The sequence below is a fragment of the Xenopus laevis genome, chromosome 8S, assembly GCF_017654675.1.
Source record: "Xenopus laevis strain J_2021 chromosome 8S, Xenopus_laevis_v10.1, whole genome shotgun sequence".
Classification (NCBI taxonomy): domain Eukaryota; kingdom Metazoa; phylum Chordata; class Amphibia; order Anura; family Pipidae; genus Xenopus; species Xenopus laevis.
Window position 1 is genome coordinate 98782393 of NC_054386.1, and position 18887 is coordinate 98801279.

Consider the following 18887-nt stretch of genomic DNA (forward strand, 5'->3'; position numbering starts at 1 on the left):
AATATCAGAAGTGACATCATCATAATATCAGAAGTGACATCATCATAATATCAGAAGTGACATCATCTAAGAGTGGGAAGAAGGAAGGAAGGGAGGGAGGCAGAGAAGTGACCTGTGAGCATTAGACCCCAAACCTCTTTGTTTTGCCGGTACCTTTGGGTACCTGACTAGTTCAATTTTTCTTAACCTTCTTCTTGGGAGACCCAAATTAAGTTGGCAAATTGACTTTTCTTAAAGGGGTGGTAAAAGTTAACTTTTAGTATGTTTTAGGGTAGAGACACACAGTCAGATTCAGGGAGATTAGTCGCCCGGCGACAAATCTCCTCCTCTTCTTCAGAGTGACTAATCAACCCGACCTGCCTTCCCGCCGACTAGAATGTAAATTGCCAGTGGGATGGCACTTGAAGCGCTTCATTTCCGAAGTCGCCAAAGTTTTCTCGTGACTTCGGAAAAAGAAGCGAACCGATTGCCATCCCGTCATAGCAGGGAATGCTGGGGAAAGCAGTTCGGGGAGATTAGTCGCCTGAAGAAGAGGAGATTCTGCCCTTAGAATGGCTAGGTCTAAGCAACTTTTCAACTTTTCAATTGGTCTTTATTATTTATTTTCTGATTTATTTGCCTTTTTCTCCAGACTCGTTCCAGCTTTCAAATCTGGGTTACTGACCCCATCTAAAATGAAATGCTGTGTAAGGCTACAAATGTATTGTTATTGCTACTTTTTATTACTCATCTTTCTATTCAGGCCTCTCCTATTCATATTCCAGTCTCTTATTCAAACCAATGCACGGTTGCTAGGGGAATTTGGAACCTAGCAACCAGATTGGAGAGCTGCTGAATAAAAAGCTAAATAACTCAAAAACTACAATTGATAAAAAATGAAAACCAATTGCAAATCTCTATACTATCAGTTAACTCAAAGGTGAACAACCCCTTTAACTCCCAGTGGCCCAGCTGTCCTGGAAAGGGACTGGCTTACAGGAAAATGGGCAGAGTTTAGGGTGGACCTGAGCATGTTGGAACATTTCCAAGGTGGACGAGGGTCATTTCTTAAATTGTCCCATTTTTGGGGACGCAAAGATGATTGGGTGTAAGGGGCACTCCCAAGTGACGTCAATGAGCTGTAGCCTCATCACATTCAGTCCAACAGTGCTACAATGGGCACCAGAGATTCAAGGGAAGATATCAGCACCCACTTTAAGGTCCACAGCCACCAATGAGGTTACTTGCACATTAAATCCCTTTGCCCATGGTAGGTACCCCTGTATGTTATTAATCTAGACTAGTGATCCCCAACCAGTAGCTCGTGAGTAACATGTTGCTCTCCAACCCCTTGGATGTTGCTCTCAGGCTCCTCAAAGCAGGGGCTTATTTTTGAATTCCAGGCTTGGAAGCGAGTTTTAATTGCATAAATACTAAGTTTCGTGCCAAGTAGAGCCTCTTGTAGGCTGCCACTCCACATAGGAGCTACCAAATAGCCAATCACAGCCCTTATTTGTTACCCCAAGGGACTTTTTTTTTTGTGTTGCTCCCCAAATCTATTTACATTTGAATATGGCTCACGGATAAAAAAGGTTGGGGACCCCTGATCTAGACCTATCCTTGACTTTGTTCTTTAGAAACCCTTGCTCAACTTTTTATGGCTGTTCAGTGCAGAAAAAGTCGTGACTTTCCAGTACAAACGCGGGACTGCCGGTTGTGCTGTCAAAAGCGGGACTGTCCTGTCCCGCTGAAAACAGGACAGTTGGGAGTTATGTATCTGGTATGTGCGATACCTAAGTTCTGACTTTATTGCTTCCTCCTTGATCCTAACTAAACCCTTAATAGGGACCAGTGGCCCCTGGTGGTCCATTTTGGCCTCTAGTATCCTAGGGGCCACAATGGACTAAAGAAAAAACAAGGATCATCATGGGACCCATATCTGGTTCTTGGCACATATGTTCGAATATCAAAACGAGTGAGAATATACTTTAAATGTTATTGCTGCTGGAAGACTCAACGCGTTTCATTTTATTCAGGCAGGGAAAGGGTTTTTACTGTGAGCTACAATTTAAAATTCCTACTTCTTCTACCAAACATTTTGATAAAAAGAAGAATAAAAAAAAGCCCCAAACGGTAGAGCAACAGCGCAGCGCCTATTGTACGAGGCACTTTAAGGAGAGATTTGCACAATGCAGTAATCACCTGTTACAATTACATAATTTATACCCTCAGCCTCCTGTACAAGGTACCGGCAGCGAGAAAAAATAAGATAAATGCCGACTCCGAGGTGTAAGCTGTGTGTTTGTTTTATTTTCCGCACGGCTTGTCAGGGTCTGGCAACGAATGGAGAACCCGGAGAGACATAACAAAAGCAGAACGCTCAAATCCACTCCAGCTTTGCAAATGTGGTGGATTGGTGGAAAGGCTACCCAGCAGGGGAGGGAGCACGGCTGGGAAAGGGGTCAGTAACGCACATACACAAAAATAGGAATATTTACAATCAAGCCTGGAAAGGCACAATCACACTGAGCATTTATGATGGGCAACCAACCGTTCAGGCCGAGGGGGGCCAATTTCCGCTGCAATTTTACTTCCTGCGAAGGCCGGGCACAGCAGGAAGTGATGCTGCCACTTAAAAGTGCTTCCCCCCTGGATTGCTGAAAAAGGCCAGGTGTGTCGAGTAAAGGAAACAGCTTCATACAAAAATAATGGTAATGGCAATCTGGTTTACAGATAAGCATTTGCATGGTACTGTACCTTTAAGGCCATTTTGAGTTAGCCAATCAGGAATGAGGCACATGCGTTGTCAAGTGATTGGGAATATGTCACAAGTCAGCAGCTTATTGGCCAGTGTATGGGTCCCTCAGGAGGTCCTTCCTAATCAGTAGGACCCAAACCACTGGATCATCTCCATCTTGCCCGCCGCATTTGGTTGCCAAACGAGAAGATCTAACCAAGGAGAAGTAGGATCAGGGATCACAGGTCTTTACTGGGCCCTCGGGGTCTCCCCACCACAGTTGTGAGGTCTGTCCTTACTATTTACACCAGTGCTGTACCAGGAGACCCACCATATAGTCAGACAAAGTCTGTGACCACAACAAGGCCTTCAATGAGGACCCATGACCCCACCACCCCACTTGGGTTCAGAGATCCCACTTCTCGCACATTTATCATTGGTTTGGGGGAAGTGGATACTAAATTATGCCACTGCTAATGATGGGTGAATATATTAGCCTGGCACGAATTCGGTGCGAATTTCTGCGTTTAGCGAATAAATTTGTGAATCTCCAGCAAAAATTAGTCGCGGAATTTCGCTGTCGTCAAAAAAATTCTGGAAGTGTGTCTGAAAAGTCGATCGCCTCAAAATCGCCGCAAGTCAACACTATTTGGACGCCCATTAACTTTAACGCCAGCTTGAATCTCCTGCAAATCTCCTGCAAAAATTAATGGCAGAATTTTGCCGTTGTCAAAAAAATTCTGGACGCGTGTCCGAAAAGTCACTCGCGTCAAAATCCCTGCACCTCAACACTATTCGGACACCCATTGACTTTAACGCCAGCTTCAAAATTGAAACAAGCGACTTTTCCCTCTGATTTTCGCGATTTTGTCGTGAAAGTTTCCGAACTTTCGTGATTTTTTTGCGATTTTCAAAAAATGTTTGTGAATTTTCCACCATTTCGCTCATTTTTTGGGACATTCGCAAATTTTTCGGCAAAACGGGTGAAATTTGCCCATCACTAGCCACTGCTACTCCCCTAAGCTGAGAGTTTGGGGATCAGCACCCAAACACAACACTTACATTGGTGACTGTCATACTGCTTCAGTCAACTGCCAATTTACCCTTCTATAACTGCCGCCATCGACTCATGAATAATCACGCTTATTTCTAGGGGTACAAATTGTTACGCCATTGCCCATGCACCCCTTCGTTTTTTTGCCATTGTACTTATTGCTTTATTGGAGTCAGAAAGGGATTATTTTCACCTTCTGGAGCAAATCTGGACTCCTTCTTCTGTATCCACTGTAGGTTATATAGTGAATAAAGTGCCCCCTATTGTAAAATATAAGGATATTATAAGTCACCGGGGAGTTTCGTGACCATATAAAAACACAAGTCATGGAACTCCGAGGTTACTTCTAATATCCTCATATTTTCCAACAAGGGGCACTTTATTTATTATAATACACAATTTATAGTGAGCCATGTGACAAAAATGACATCAGAACTCACCGTTTATAACTGATGACATCACTAGTCACCGTTTATAAGGATATAATTTACAAGATATTCATGGCTTTTGTGTATTATAAAGGAATAGTCTCAGCCAAGGGTTCAGCTTGATGAATGAACGTGTGTCTTTTCCCAGCCCCCCCCCCACCCCCAATTTCTATGTTGCTATGGCAGAAATAAGCAACATTAATGCGCTTTTCAGACCTTAGCGAAAGGGCTCGTAATTCCAGCATGAAACGTCTGTAGCAATTGATTGAAACGTACAGAGTGTACAGAATGGGATCCGGCCAGAGGAATGGCACATCCTTCAGAGCTTATTAAAGCCACTTCTGGGTTCGGCGTTGAGAAGCCCCTGGGCCGCGCTGCGAGTGAACACAAATACAGGATTTGGCGTGATTGAGTTCACATATTACTTTACACTACATTTTTTTCCTCCCCACAGCCGCCTTGCCCGTATCTAATCAATGTAACCTCGGATCCGCCGGAGAACTCGATGCATTATGTTCGCCACATTATAATACAAGGCTGGGTATTCATTTATCAATGTTATCGTCCTGTAGATAATATTGCTATAATTCCTATAATGAGCAAGCTGCTTGTGGTATATCACCATTGTGGCATCACTCGTGCGCCAGCGATCGTTGTGAGGTCAACCATTGTGACATCACTCATGTTTATATTAATATATCCTGCAACTTAAACATATTAGGAGATAAAAACAAGCATTCATATTTGCAAGATCTGTTTCAATAAATATTGGTAAAACAAGTCAACCGCTAAACATTTTGGGGGCCCTGAAAAATAATTTTTGTTGGCCACTTGTTGGCTATCTTGGCCACTCATATATAAACGAACCAGTGATATACCATAATTAACATGTGATGGACAGAGACCTCGCAACAAAATGATCCCATTATACAACATTATCAATGCCCTGATGCATACAGATGATGCACCCAAGGGGCCACAGAGATGCACTGTCTGAACCCCTAAATTTAATTATTTTTTCCCTATTTTCTATTTCTCCCAGTTGCCTTTGTGCACAGGCTGGTGTGGAATACAGAGTTCCAGCAGCACATTGAGGCCATTCTCTTGCGCTCAGTGGAGCGTGGAAGAGGTTAGTAACCGCTCCACTCTTCAGATTACCTTTCCTATTATCTCCAGGCTCCTGCCTCTCCTATCAGACTTGCAGGATATACAGTTCAGTGCAGGATTGTGCTGTCACATGGAAAGAAACACAAGGGATTCTATAATAGCTCTCTCTGCGGGGAGATAAGATTTCTCTGGCTGGAGACACAACTTGTTTGTTTATACAGAGCAGGGATAGGCACACTGCAGCCCCCCTGGGTTGTTGTTGAACTGCAGCTACTTACCAGCTCCTACTAAAATCGTTTTATAGGGTCATTACCCAAAACAAACCATAACATGGAGATGGGACAAAAGAAATAAGTAATCATTCCTGGCCTGGTGTGGGAAACCATTTCATTAATTTCAAAAATGTTATTGAGACTTTTGTTTGTGAAATCAAACAGAGGATTAGTCGCTATGGGTTACAAGACCTGGAGCAAGTTTTGTACAAGTCATTACAAAGAGACGTAGCAAGGCTAAATTCCATTTTTAAAATTCCCACAGGGGCTTCACATTTCCTTACTCTCTGCATCTGCCGGAAAGTCATTCCTTGTATTTATCACCCTATATGTAAAGAAGTGTTTCCTTATGTTCCCTTTTAGTGTTACTCCTTCCAGTTACTATTACTATAACTATTACAACTACTACTATTACTACTACTTTTACTACTGCTACTATTACTACTGCTGCTACTATTACTACTACTACTACTACTATTACTACTACTACTTTTGGCAACAGATTCTCCTGTTTTTATTGTATCCACCCCCTTCCATCTCCTCTAAGTTCCTACCTACCCCATGTAAGAAATTATCTACAGAATCATTCTACAAGCACCTAAGATTTCTTAATCAATCGTTTTCACAATGTCCAACTATAGGAATATATATACATTTTCCAATCATTTTTTGCCAAAATATCATGTAAAATTGGCGATTTGTGGGCATTTACCACTATTACTATTACTACCACTATTACTACTATTACTGTAACTATTACTACTACTACTAATTTTACTACTGCTACTATTACTACTACTGCTACTACTACTTCTGGCAACAATTCTACTGTTTTATTGTATCCACCCTCTTCCATCTCGTCTAAGTTCTTACCTACCCCATGTAAGAAATCTACAAAAAAATTTCTACAAGCACCTAAGATTTCTTAATCAATCTTTTTCACAATTTCCAACTATAGAAATATATATAATATTTTCCAATCATTTTTTGCCAAAATATCATGTAAAATTGGTGATTTGTGGGAATTTACTACTATTACTACTTCTACTACTATTACTATTATTACTATAACTACTACTACTACTACTACTACTACTACTACTACTACTACTACTACTACTACTGCTACTACTACTACTGCTACTATTACTACTATTATTACTACTATTATTATTACTACTACTACTACTATTACGACTGCTACTATTACTACTACTACTGCTACTATTACTAATATTACTACTGCTACTATTACTACTACTACGTTTGCCAACAGATTCTCCTGCACAAAAAGAAGTTAGAAGAAGTTCTAAATACAGTGATGACAATTTATCACTTACAAGTCCGTATTTACTTTAAATTATTTTTTTTCCTCCTGGGCCAACTGTTCAAAAATTTACAACAGGTCTGCATGTAGTTTGCAAAACTGTTTTTGACAAATCTGACCCGATTTTAAAGAAAAATCCAAGGTAACATTTAGGTATCCACTGAAGCCAAAACATTTTTAAAACAAAAGATTTGACCCAAATCCATCTTGAATCTAAATTTTTAAATAAATATTTAAATAAAAAAAATAGCATCACCTGCAAACAGAAAAAAAAGTTCAGTTGAACAGTTGAGGTGTGAGTTGCCTATATAAAATTTTTTAGGGATGAATCCAAGATTCGACCAAATCCCGGCACTTGTATAAGATTCATTTCAGAATTCAGACAGATTTGGTGCATCTTGTAAAAGTTGCTTAAAAAAATGTGCAGCCTGATTATTTTTCTCATGAATATTACAAAAAATTCAACCTGCAGGAAAAACACTATTTCAAGTCGATATTGAGCAGCTTGACCTTTGATCTGGGGACCTTATTTCTAGGGATCCTCACTATATATTAACAAAGCGCTGGCACTTTAAAGATTCTCTAAAAATCATCTTTTTTCAATAGCCGGATAAATCATATTTTTAGTAAATAAAAACAAAGGCAGAGGTCCAGAAATTGTAACGAGATAATTGCAAATCACGCCTACGCCTGAGATGGTTTAAAGAGGGGTTTTGGCTCAAACAGGCCGCCATACCCACGGATTTGAATCAGATGCATCAAATCTGAATGGATCAGAAAAAGCTTTAATGGCAACGACTTTATTCATTTGGCTGATTGAATGCTTCGAGTGCATCCATTTAAAGATTTACATATTTTACTTGGGCATTAAGATCTCTTTAACCCGCTGAAATTCCATGAGAAAGAGTATTTAGGAGACAGGGAGAGAGAGGGAGGGAGAGGGGGAAAGAGCTTGAGCTTTCCAGACTCTCTTTATCTGTTAACATTGACTTGTGGCTCTCTAGTAGTGATGAGCAACATTTTTCACCAAGTTTCGTCCAAAAATAACACCTATGGGTGAAAAAACATTGTTGCGCGACAAAATTTGGTTGCCAATAGACTTCAATGCATTTCGGCAAATTTTCACCGTTTCGCGAATTTTTGGGGAATCGAAACAGGTCAGATTCGCCCATCGCTGCTCTCTAGCTGTTCACCGAGGAATGCAGTTCGGAAACCGCCGGGGATCCAGTGGGAGCCGTAGTTCAGAAACATGTGGAAGGTACTGATGGGCGAATTTATTCACCAGGCGCAAATTCACGGCGAATTTTGCTAAATTGCAGCGAAAATTGGCCTGCTAAAATTCGCCGGCGTCTGGTTTTTTGGACACTGACGCATTTTCGCTGGCGAATGTGCGCGGGCGTCCAAAAACGGTAGGGAGAAATTATCCGACCAGTAAATGACTTGTCCATCTTGCTCATGTTTGATATATAAACCCTGGCCTTCCCAGAGAATATTATTTCACTGTTACTATAGACACCATCTCTCCCTACTATACCTGCTATCCCACAGTCACACTCCCTTCCCAGAGACTATTATCCACTGTTACTATAGGCACCATCTCTCCCTACTATACCTACTATCCCACAGTCACACTCCCTTCCCAGAGACTATTATCCACTGTTACTATAGGCACCATCTCTCCCTACTATACCTGCTATCCCACAGTCACACTCCCTTCCCAGAGACTATTATCCACTGTTACTATAGACACCATCTCTCCCTACTATACCTGCTATCCCACAGTCACACTCCCTTCCCAGAGACTATTATCCACTGTTACTATAGGCACCATCTCTCCCTACTATACCTGCTATCCCACAGTCACACTCCCTTCCCAGAGACTATTATCACACTGTTACTATAGACACCATCTCTCCCTACTATATCTGATATCCCACAGTCACACTCCCTTCCCAGAGACTATTATCCACTGTTACTATAGACACCATCTCTCCCTACTATACCTGCTATCCCACAGTCACACTCCCTTCCCAGAGACTATTATCACACTGTTACTATAGACACCATCTCTCCCTACTATATCTGATATCCCACAGTCACACTCCCTTCCCAGAGACTATTATCCACTGTTACTATAGACACCATCTCTCCCTACTATACCTGCTATCCCACAGTCACACTCCTTCCCAGAGACTATTATCCCACTGTTACTATAGGCACCATCTCTCCCTACTATACCTGCTATCCCACAGTCACACTCCCTTCCCAGAGACTATTATCCCACTGTTACTATAGGCACCATCTCTCCCTACTATACCTGCTATCCCACAGTCACACTCCCTTCCCAGAGACTATTATCCACTGTTACTATAGACATCATCTCTCCCTACTATACCTGCTATCCCACAGTCACACTCCCTTCCCAGAGACTATTATCCACTGTTACTATAGACACCATCTCTCCCTACTATACCTGCTATCCCACAGTCACACTCCCTTCCCAGAGACTATTATCCACTGTTACTATAGGCACCATCTCTCCCTACTATACCTGCTATCCCACAGTCACACTCCCTTCCCAGAGACTATTATCCACTGTTACTATAGACACCATCTCTCCCTACTATACCTGCTATCCCACAGTCACACTCCCTTCCCAGAGACTATTATCCACTGTTACTATAGACACCATCTCTCCCTACTATACCTGTTATCCCACAGTCACACTCCCTTCCCAGAGACTATTATCCACTGTTACTATAGGCACCATCTCTCCCTACTATACCTGCTATCCCACAGTCACACTCCCTTCCCAGAGACTATTATCACACTGTTACTATAGACACCATCTCTCCCTACTATACCTGCTATCCCACAGTCACACTCCCTTCCCAGAGACTATTATCCCACTGTTACTATAGACACCATCTCTCCCTACTATATCTGATATCCCACAGTCACACTCCCTTCCCAGAGACTATTATCACACTGTTACTATAGACACCATCTCTCCCTACTATACCTGCTATCCCACAGTCACACTCCCTTCCCAGAGACTATTATCCCACTGTTACTATAGGCACCATCTCTCCCTACTATACCTGCTATCCCACAGTCACACTCCCTTCCCAGAGACTATTATCCCACTGTTACTATAGGCACCATCTCTCCCTACTATACCTGCTATCCCACAGTCACACTCCCTTCCCAGAGACTATTATCCACTGTTACTATAGACACCATCTCTCCCTACTATACCTGCTATCCCACAGTCACACTCCCTTCCCAGAGACTATTATCCACTGTTACTATAGACACCATCTCTCCCTACTATACCTGCTATCCCACAGTCACACTCCCTTCCCAGAGACTATTATCCACTGTTACTATAGACACCATCTCTCCCTACTATACCTGTTATCCCACAGTCACACTCCCTTCCCAGAGACTATTATCCACTGTTACTATAGACACCATCTCTCCCTACTATACCTGCTATCCCACAGTCACACTCCCTTCCCAGAGACTATTATCCCACTGTTACTATAGACACCATCTCTCCCTACTATACCTGCTATCCCACAGTCACACTCCCTTCCCAGAGACTATTATCCACTGTTACTATAGGCACCATCTCTCCCTACTATACCTGCTATCCCACAGTCACACTCCCTTCCCAGAGACTATTATCCACTGTTACTATAGACACCATCTCTCCCTACTATACCTGCTTAGCATGCTCCTTTCAAACCATTTCTATTCCTACAACTGCTGTTGATGAGGCCCATTATGTACAGTGCCCATGATTGGACCCCTAAAGATATCTGTGCCTAACTATATCTGTTAAAAAATCTCACCATCAAACATTTTCTGTTTTTTTTCCCTCCACCATATTTCCAACTTCTATGCAAATACTCCATAATAGCACTGGTTGTTGTTTTTTCAATGTACACACTGTTTCTAATTACACTTAATTGTCCCTCATTTGCATTGAGCTGCGGACACATTTCAGGCTAAATACCCGAGGTTCTTAAACAATAGGAGGCATTTATGGTGAAGTCATGCCATTTTATTCCCTTTCTTTACGCTCACCATTCCCATTAAGCTCAGTGAAATTGACTCATTTCATTGTGATAATATCTAATGACACATGCACTATCTCCGGCGTCTGTTCTGCCATATCTCTCTCTCGAATTATCATTCAGTAAAGACGCTTGCGCTGCTCTAAACGTTATAGTCATAAATTATACCAACATCAAGATAATGCTTGCCTTGAGGCCCATGAATAATGAGAACCAATATGCAGGATCTATGGAGTAGCATTTGCTTTAAAGACCATTGCAGTTGATACAACAAGAATTCTTTAAGCCATTGTAGACTTTCAGCTCTATGGGAGGTGTGTAGCATTTCAACAAGGGGTATCCCATTAAACAGGGATGTCTATCCAAAGTTTGGTCTTCAAGGACATGATAAAGTCTTCTATCCTCTCTATGAACTTGGGGGTTGCTCTCCAGGTTTACCTTTGGTGATCAACCTGTAGTTTTGTAGGCATTTATTCTACAATAGTTCTATGAATATCTAGGCAAGAATATATTGGACAATCACCCCAGGTAGGACCCTAAGTTTCCTTTGGGTTGGGCTTCCAGGAATATCTAGGAAAGCAAATAAACATTTAAACCAAATCTCATCCCAGATGATTTTCAGACTGACCCCCCACCTATCCACAGCATCCAACAGTATGGAGACCTCAGCTTTATGGAGTCCAAATATGGCCCCATATTCTGGGTTGCCACAATGCAGAAACTATCATTCAGAAGTGGGGGGGGGATCAGGTTGGAAAATAGAGGAGCAGTAGGAGAAGATGACAAGAGTAACAATTTATATAATTCTTGCCCAACAGGTAGAACTTTAACTACTGTTGAAGGGCGACTTCAAGCACCCTCTGGAAGCCTTCAGGGTGTGGAGAATTCTGTCCAAAATAGCTGAAGTGTATTAAGTAGGACAGACCTACTATATATAAATGATATTCCCTGTTTTGCCCCAAGCCCCACCACTTGTAGAGGGTATTGTAATCCAGCACATGGTTGTATATCAGTTATTTAGCTAATTTTATGGGGGAAAATGTACAGCACTGCCATAGGAAATAGGTTACACAGTATATTTAGCTTTACTTATTCTATACTTCTTATTAGGAATAATTGTTTTGCTTGCTCCAGTAAAAATGAGCACCATTTTAAGTATCGCTTAGATATTCCATTACTGTTTTTCTGCCTCCCAAGAGAGCCCTATTCAACTGCTATGGGTCCATAAGTGGTGGGTAATTTTTGTGTTTGGGAAGGCTAATTAAAGTCCTTTTATGGGTCCAATCCCATGTATCATACCCCCAGTACGCACGGCAGGATAAATACAGTGGTAATTCCAGTTATGATACCCCAGAACACACAACAGATAAATACAGGGCCAATTCCATGTATAATACCCAGAACACACAGCAGATAAATACAGTGTCAATTCCATGTATAATACCCAGAACACACAGCAGATAAATACAGTGCCAATTCCATGTATAATACCCCAGAACACACAGCAGATAAATACAGTGCCAATTCCATGTGTAATACCCCAGAACACACAGCAGATAAATACAGTGCCAATTCCATGTATAATACCCAGAACACACAGCAGGATAAATACAGTGCCAATTCCATGTATAATACCCCAGAACACACAGCAGGATAAATACAGTGCCAATTCCATGTATAATACCCAGAACACACAGCAGGATAAATACAGGGCCAATTCCATGTATAATACCCCAGAACACACAGCAGATAAATAAAGTGCCAATTCCATGTATAATACCCCAGAACACACAGCAGATAAATACAGTGCCAATTCCATGTGTAATACCCCAGAACACACAGCAGATAAATACAGTGCCAATTCCATGTATAATACCCAGAACACACAGCAGGATAAATACAGTGCCAATTCCATGTATAATACCCCAGAACCCACAGCAGATAAATACAGTGCCAATTCCATGTATAATACCCAGAACACACAGCAGATAAATACAGTGTCAATTCCATGTATAATACCCCAGAACACACAGCAGGATAAATATAGTGTCAATTCCATGTATAATACCACAGAACCCACAGCAGGATAAATACAGTGCCAATTCCATGTATAATACCCCAGAACACACAGCAGGATAAATATAGTGTCAATTCCATGTATAATACCCAGAACACACAGCAGATAAATACAGTGTCAATTCCATGTATAATACCCAGAACACACAGCAGGATAAATACAGTGCCAATTCCATGTATAATACCCAGAACACACAGCAGATAAATACAGGGCCAATTCCATGTATAATACCCAGAACACACAGCAGATAAATACAGTGCCAATTCCATGTATAATACCCAGAACACACAGCAGATAAATACAGGGCCAATTCCATGTATAATACCCAGAACACACAGCAGGATAAATACAGTGCCAATTCCATGTATAATACCCAGAACACACAGCAGGATAAATACAGTGTCAATTCCATGTATAATACCCCAGAACACACAGCAGATAAATACAGTGCCAATTCCATGTATAATACCCCAGAACACACAGCAGGATAAATACAGGGCCAATTCCATGTATAATACCCAGAACACACAGCAGGATAAATACAGTGCCAATTCCATGTATAATACCCAGAACACACAACAGGATAAATACAGTGCCAATTCCATGTATAATACCCCAGAACACACATCAGATAAATACAGTGTCAATTCCATGTATAATACCCCAGAACACACAGCAGGATAAATATAATGGCAATTCCTAGTTTAATACCCCATAACTAGTGATGGGCGAATTTGCGCCGTTTCGCGGAAAAATTAGCGGGCGGCTATTTTTTCCGAAGCCAGCGAAAAAATTTTTTGACGCCGGCAAATTTTTGCCACGAATTTTCATGGGCGTTTCGCAAATTTATTCTCTGGCGGCGAATCGTGCAAATTTGCTGCGAATTCACGCCTGGCGAATAAATTCGCCCATCACTACCCATAACACTTGGCAAGATAAGTACAGTGCCAGTTGAATATACAGTATAACAACTGTTTGTAGGCAATTATTAGATGCCAGTTTAAGGCAGAGTATTCACCCCAAGCATTTATTCCGATTATATAGGGGCCCCTAGACTAAACAGCAATGAGGATATGAATCGGAGTTTGGGAATTCTGTAGTAGCAACATTATGAGCTAATACTAAAGCCCAAAAAGTTCTAGTAGAACTGTAAGGCTTTTTACTGGACTTGGATTGTGCCATTCCCGGGGGGATCCCCATGACTACAACCAGATCTATTTTCTTTACATGTGATAAATTGTGGGGGAACAGAACCGACCAAGCTCAGTCGCAACTGCCAGCGGTTAACAGTGCGGAAGTGTCATCTTCTCAATCAAGGCGAGTTTGAAAAGTGATGTTGCACGATGCTGACTAGGCTGCCAGCTGTTTATAAAAAGAGCCAGAGGTAAAGGGGGGAGTCTCTACAGAGGAAGCAGAGACGGTAAAACAAACAGGCTATGGGAATCGTACTTGTAGATGTGGCCTACAACTGGCCATGGATAAAAGGCGAATCCAGAGGGTGAGGAAAGTCCATCCAACACAGAGGTGACTTCCTTTCCTCTTCCTGTAAAATTAAGGAAGGAAATATCTATCTTTCTGTCTACCTCCTCCCTGCTCCCACTTTGTCCCATTTCATTTATATTTTCAGTTAACTCCTTCATGATAACCGTTCTTTCAAACTCAGCGGCATATGGCTATGGTTATTTATTTAATTTATTTGCCACCTACGTTGGTGCTTTGTCAACGAATGGTTAGAACCCAGGTGGGCAGATGAACATCTAACACCCTCCTGGAAGCCACTATTTCATTAAGCTGAAAGCTGTCCAAGAAGTTGTGCAGCATCTGAGGTTTGCAGCCGCTATGGTTGGCAGTATGAGCGCATTTTTCAGTCCTCCCTGTTGCTGCTGTTGCTGCTGTTGCTGCTGCGCGGCTGAAATATAATAACAACTGGTTGTCTGGTATCTGCACCAGTATATGATTCATTCTCCTCCAAGTCAAAAAGCCATGAGCCAGCTCTGTGATACAGAGCAATTTTATGGAGCAGCAGAGACTTTTATAGCTGGGGGATATCAGACACATGTTACGCATCTATGTACTTGTGGATTTCATGTGCCTGTACAGTGTCAACCTTAACTGCTGATGGCTTGAATGGATGGATGGAGGCAGCAACAGATTGCTTTCAGGAGAAGCAGACATTTGCATCACCTACCCTGGTGTTTCCATTCGTCTAGTCAACAAGGGCAGGAGGGTAGTTGGTAAGAAAGGGTTAAAATGACTGCTCTTTATTGTTTGGGCTCACATTAGCTCTGTCCATTGTCACACTTGTGTCCCTGGTGTTGTGTTAAAAGCTAAATGAGGCATCCAAACACAGAGGCGTGCAAAGTCAACACAAGAGACAATAGGTGGCCGCATCAATGTCCAGCGGCGTGTGGACCGGAGAGAAGTTACATGCCCCCCGGCCAATGCAGCAAACTCAATAGAGAGGGACGGATACTGATTAGAAGTCTACCCTACTGTCTGCAAGACTGTGTAGTCCAGCCGTCTGTCTAGATCTATATGCCTTTTCTATGTCACCATCAACAAAAACCATCTCAAAAGTCTATCTGCCCTATTGGAATCTCTAAATAATCCGAAAAAGTCTGTCCGTCCATTACCAAAGTCTGTCTATTCTTCTATCTAGCCTGTACAGACGTCTGTCTGCAAGCAACAGCCAAACTGTCTCTCTTTCCCTTAAGTCTTTTTCCTTCTTGTTCTCTATTCTGCCAGTCTCAAAAAGTCTTCTCCCACCCCCATCCCAAAAGCATGTCCATCCTTCCGTCTCTCTGTGGGTCTCATTAGCTAACCACAGAATTCCATTTCATCCTTCCATCTATCGTCTATGCTACAGAACCGTCTGAAAATTCCATCCTCTTGCCTGTTCCTCTCTCTCCGTCCTTCTCCTCCACGCTCGACATGGTTAAACCTCTCCAAAACTCACTTTACATCCCCCAGGTGCCGTGCCATATACCCAAACCCAGGTTCCAAAATCAAGGATCCCAAAACATCTCAGCTCATTGTTTAAAGTTGCATGTCATTTACATCATCATCATCAACCTCAATTCTTTGAAAGCTTCAAGGGTCTCAAGTTGGGTGCCTTACCTTGTGATAGAGTCTCGTGCAGCGTAAATATCCAGATAAAGAGAAAAAGCATGCTCTCTCCTGGTCTCCCCCAAACCCAGGGAAACTGGTGACTTCAACTGGATTTTCCTTCTCTCCAATGTCCCTCTATTCGGCTGGATCTCACCGTCCTTTTCCAACCATATCCCAAGTCTCAAAAACAGGTCTTTATAGTAGAGTTCAGCTATAGATGGTGATTCCTTTCCCACGGAGTGCGGAGCTTTCTCTCTCCCCTGTTACACTCACACACACAAAAAGTCTTGGAATGAGCTTGGATTGAGAATCCAAAGGGGGAAGGAACCATTCCTCCAACAGTAGGGGGAGGGAAGGGAAAAATACTTTGTAAACTCTCTTTTTTACCAACACATTTTTTCCTCTCTCCCTCGCTCTCACTCTCTCTGTATCAGAACAACACACACGGGGAAGGAGAGAGAAAGAGAAACAGTAGGATTTAATTAAAGGCAGGAGGAGAGAAAGGGCTGCCAGTTCCAGGGGGAGTTTGGGGAAGGAATTGCTGATGTGAGGAATGGAATTTGGGATTTTTTTTTCTTTAGACTGGAGTTTTTTAACCAATCCAACCCCCTCCCTGCCCCCACCCCTTACATGCGGTGACACAGAAGGAATTGTCCTTCCCCTTGAAACATTCCATATCTTGTCTGAAAGGGGATTGAGCAAGTCTGTTGTGCTTGTCTGAAAGAACTCTGCTCCGAGGGTTTTTTTTTTTACGCTGGCGATGGCAAGCTCTTTGGGGGAATATATATTTTTATCAAGCATTTATCTAATGTTGTGCATTAGCAGTATGGTAGCTCAGTGTATAGCATTAGTGGTGGACGAATTTCTCCCGTTTCGCTTCAACGTAAAATTCCCGAAATTCCTGAGAAATTCACGGAACAGCGAAAAATTCGCAAAACTCGTAAAATTGACACCCGTGTCAATTTTGAGGCTGGCGTTAAAGTCAATGGGCGTCTCAATAGTGTTGACGCGCAGTGGTTTTGCCCTGAGAGACAAGGTTTTGGCGAATTTTCATGAATTTATTCACCAGCAGCGAAACGTGGAAATTCGTCACGCATTTACGACAGGCGAATTTATTCACCTATCACTATATAGCATCAGTGCCTTGCAGTATTGGGGTCTGCGTGATTCTGTCTCCCCATGTTTGTGTGGGTTCCCTCCAGTCTCCCTGAAACACTCCAAAACATACAGGCAGGTAACTGGCTACTCTTAAAATTGCTCCTGGTGACTAATGATAGGGACCTTAGATTGTAAGCTCCTCTGGAGCAGGAATTGATGGGAATGATGGAAAACCTCTGCAGAATTTGCAGATTGTAAAATCAACACCCTATAAATGAAAGATAATACACATTACAATAAATCAATATAAACAATTTCATAGATTAAGAGGCCCCTAGCCCGCAAAGCTTGCAATCTAACTTGGTGCTGCTAGTGAGTTTTCAGGTATTTCACTCCTATTATTTTATCATTATCCTTCATTACATAAAATGCATTCAACAGGAGGATTCTTTGACTTAAATTTTCTCATTAATGAAAGCACTTCAGTATCATTGGAAAACTTTCCTCCAGAGAACTCTATTTCCCAGAATGCTTCATCAACCTATGCACCTGATGTTCTTCTGCTTAGGAATCAAATTAGAAACCTCTCTCAGATCTTTCCTAAGCAGAAGAACATCAGAGCAGCCTCTTTCTTTCTCCTGACAACTTCCTTGACTACTTGCTGGTCAGACTGGTGGGAAACTGACCAGCAGGTGGCGCTGTTGTAACAAAATTCATTCATATTAACAGTACATGTATCCCTTAATATCTTGGAATGAAAAAAGAATAAATAATGAATGTAAATTACAAAAGTGCTTAGACTAGCACTCTCATCAATTTTACATTCACTTATTTTAAAGGTGTACTTATCCTTTAAGAACAAGAAGCAGAAGAACTGAGGCAAAGATCTATGTGTGTTACTGGTGCCCTTGGCCCCTGCACGACTATTTGTTGTTCTGCTTTGAAGCACGAGCTGTTGCATTTGTCAATAAGGGGCCACAATGAGGTCTTAAGCATACCCATAAATGAGCCCTTTAGATTGTAAGCTTTTTGCAGCACATAGCACGACTCAAGCCTGTATCGGGCAGTCTATCCTGGGATGTCAAGATTAACCCTTTCCATACCTGTTCATTGGCAATTTAGATGTCACACAGTGTTCCTTCCCTTCACTCTCTGAAAGCCATGCGGTGGTTGTTGACGGGAGTAGCCTGAAACCGTGCCGCTTCCTATGTCTCTTTGTCTGTCCATCACTTGATTGATCGGTAGATTTATCTTTTAATTCACGTCAGTCTATCAGTCGGATTATCTGTCCATCCATCACCCGGCTGTCTCCTTGCCTTGAGCAAACCTGTCCCTCCCAGCCCCACTTGCTTCTCTTCATCAGGTGGTTCACTTTTAAGTTAACTTTTAGTATGTTGTAGAATGGCCAATTCCGAGCAACTTTTCAATTGGTCTTTATTTTTTAAAAGTTTTTGAATTATTTGCTTCGTCTTCGGACTCTTTACAGCTTTCAAATGGGGGTCACTGACCCCGTCTAAAAAACAAATGCTATGTAAGGGCAGAGACAGACGAAAAGATTCGGGGAGATTTAGTCGCCCGGTGATAAATCGCCTCTTCTTCGGGCGACTAATCTCCCCAT

At 42.0% G+C, this 18887-nt stretch overlaps 1 protein-coding gene across 1 annotated transcript in view; it reads right to left on the reverse strand.

Moving 5' to 3' along the window:
* LOC108700606 (kin of IRRE-like protein 1) overlaps positions 1–16736 on the reverse strand; it is a 165902-nt gene extending 149166 nt beyond the window's left edge. Inside the window, exon 1 of the mRNA XM_041574484.1 lies at positions 16181–16736. Coding sequence (XP_041430418.1) covers positions 16181–16232 — 52 coding nt within the window. The 5' untranslated portion in view covers positions 16233–16736. The remainder of the gene's footprint in view (positions 1–16180) is intronic.
* Between the last annotated feature and the right edge of the window lie 2151 nt (positions 16737–18887).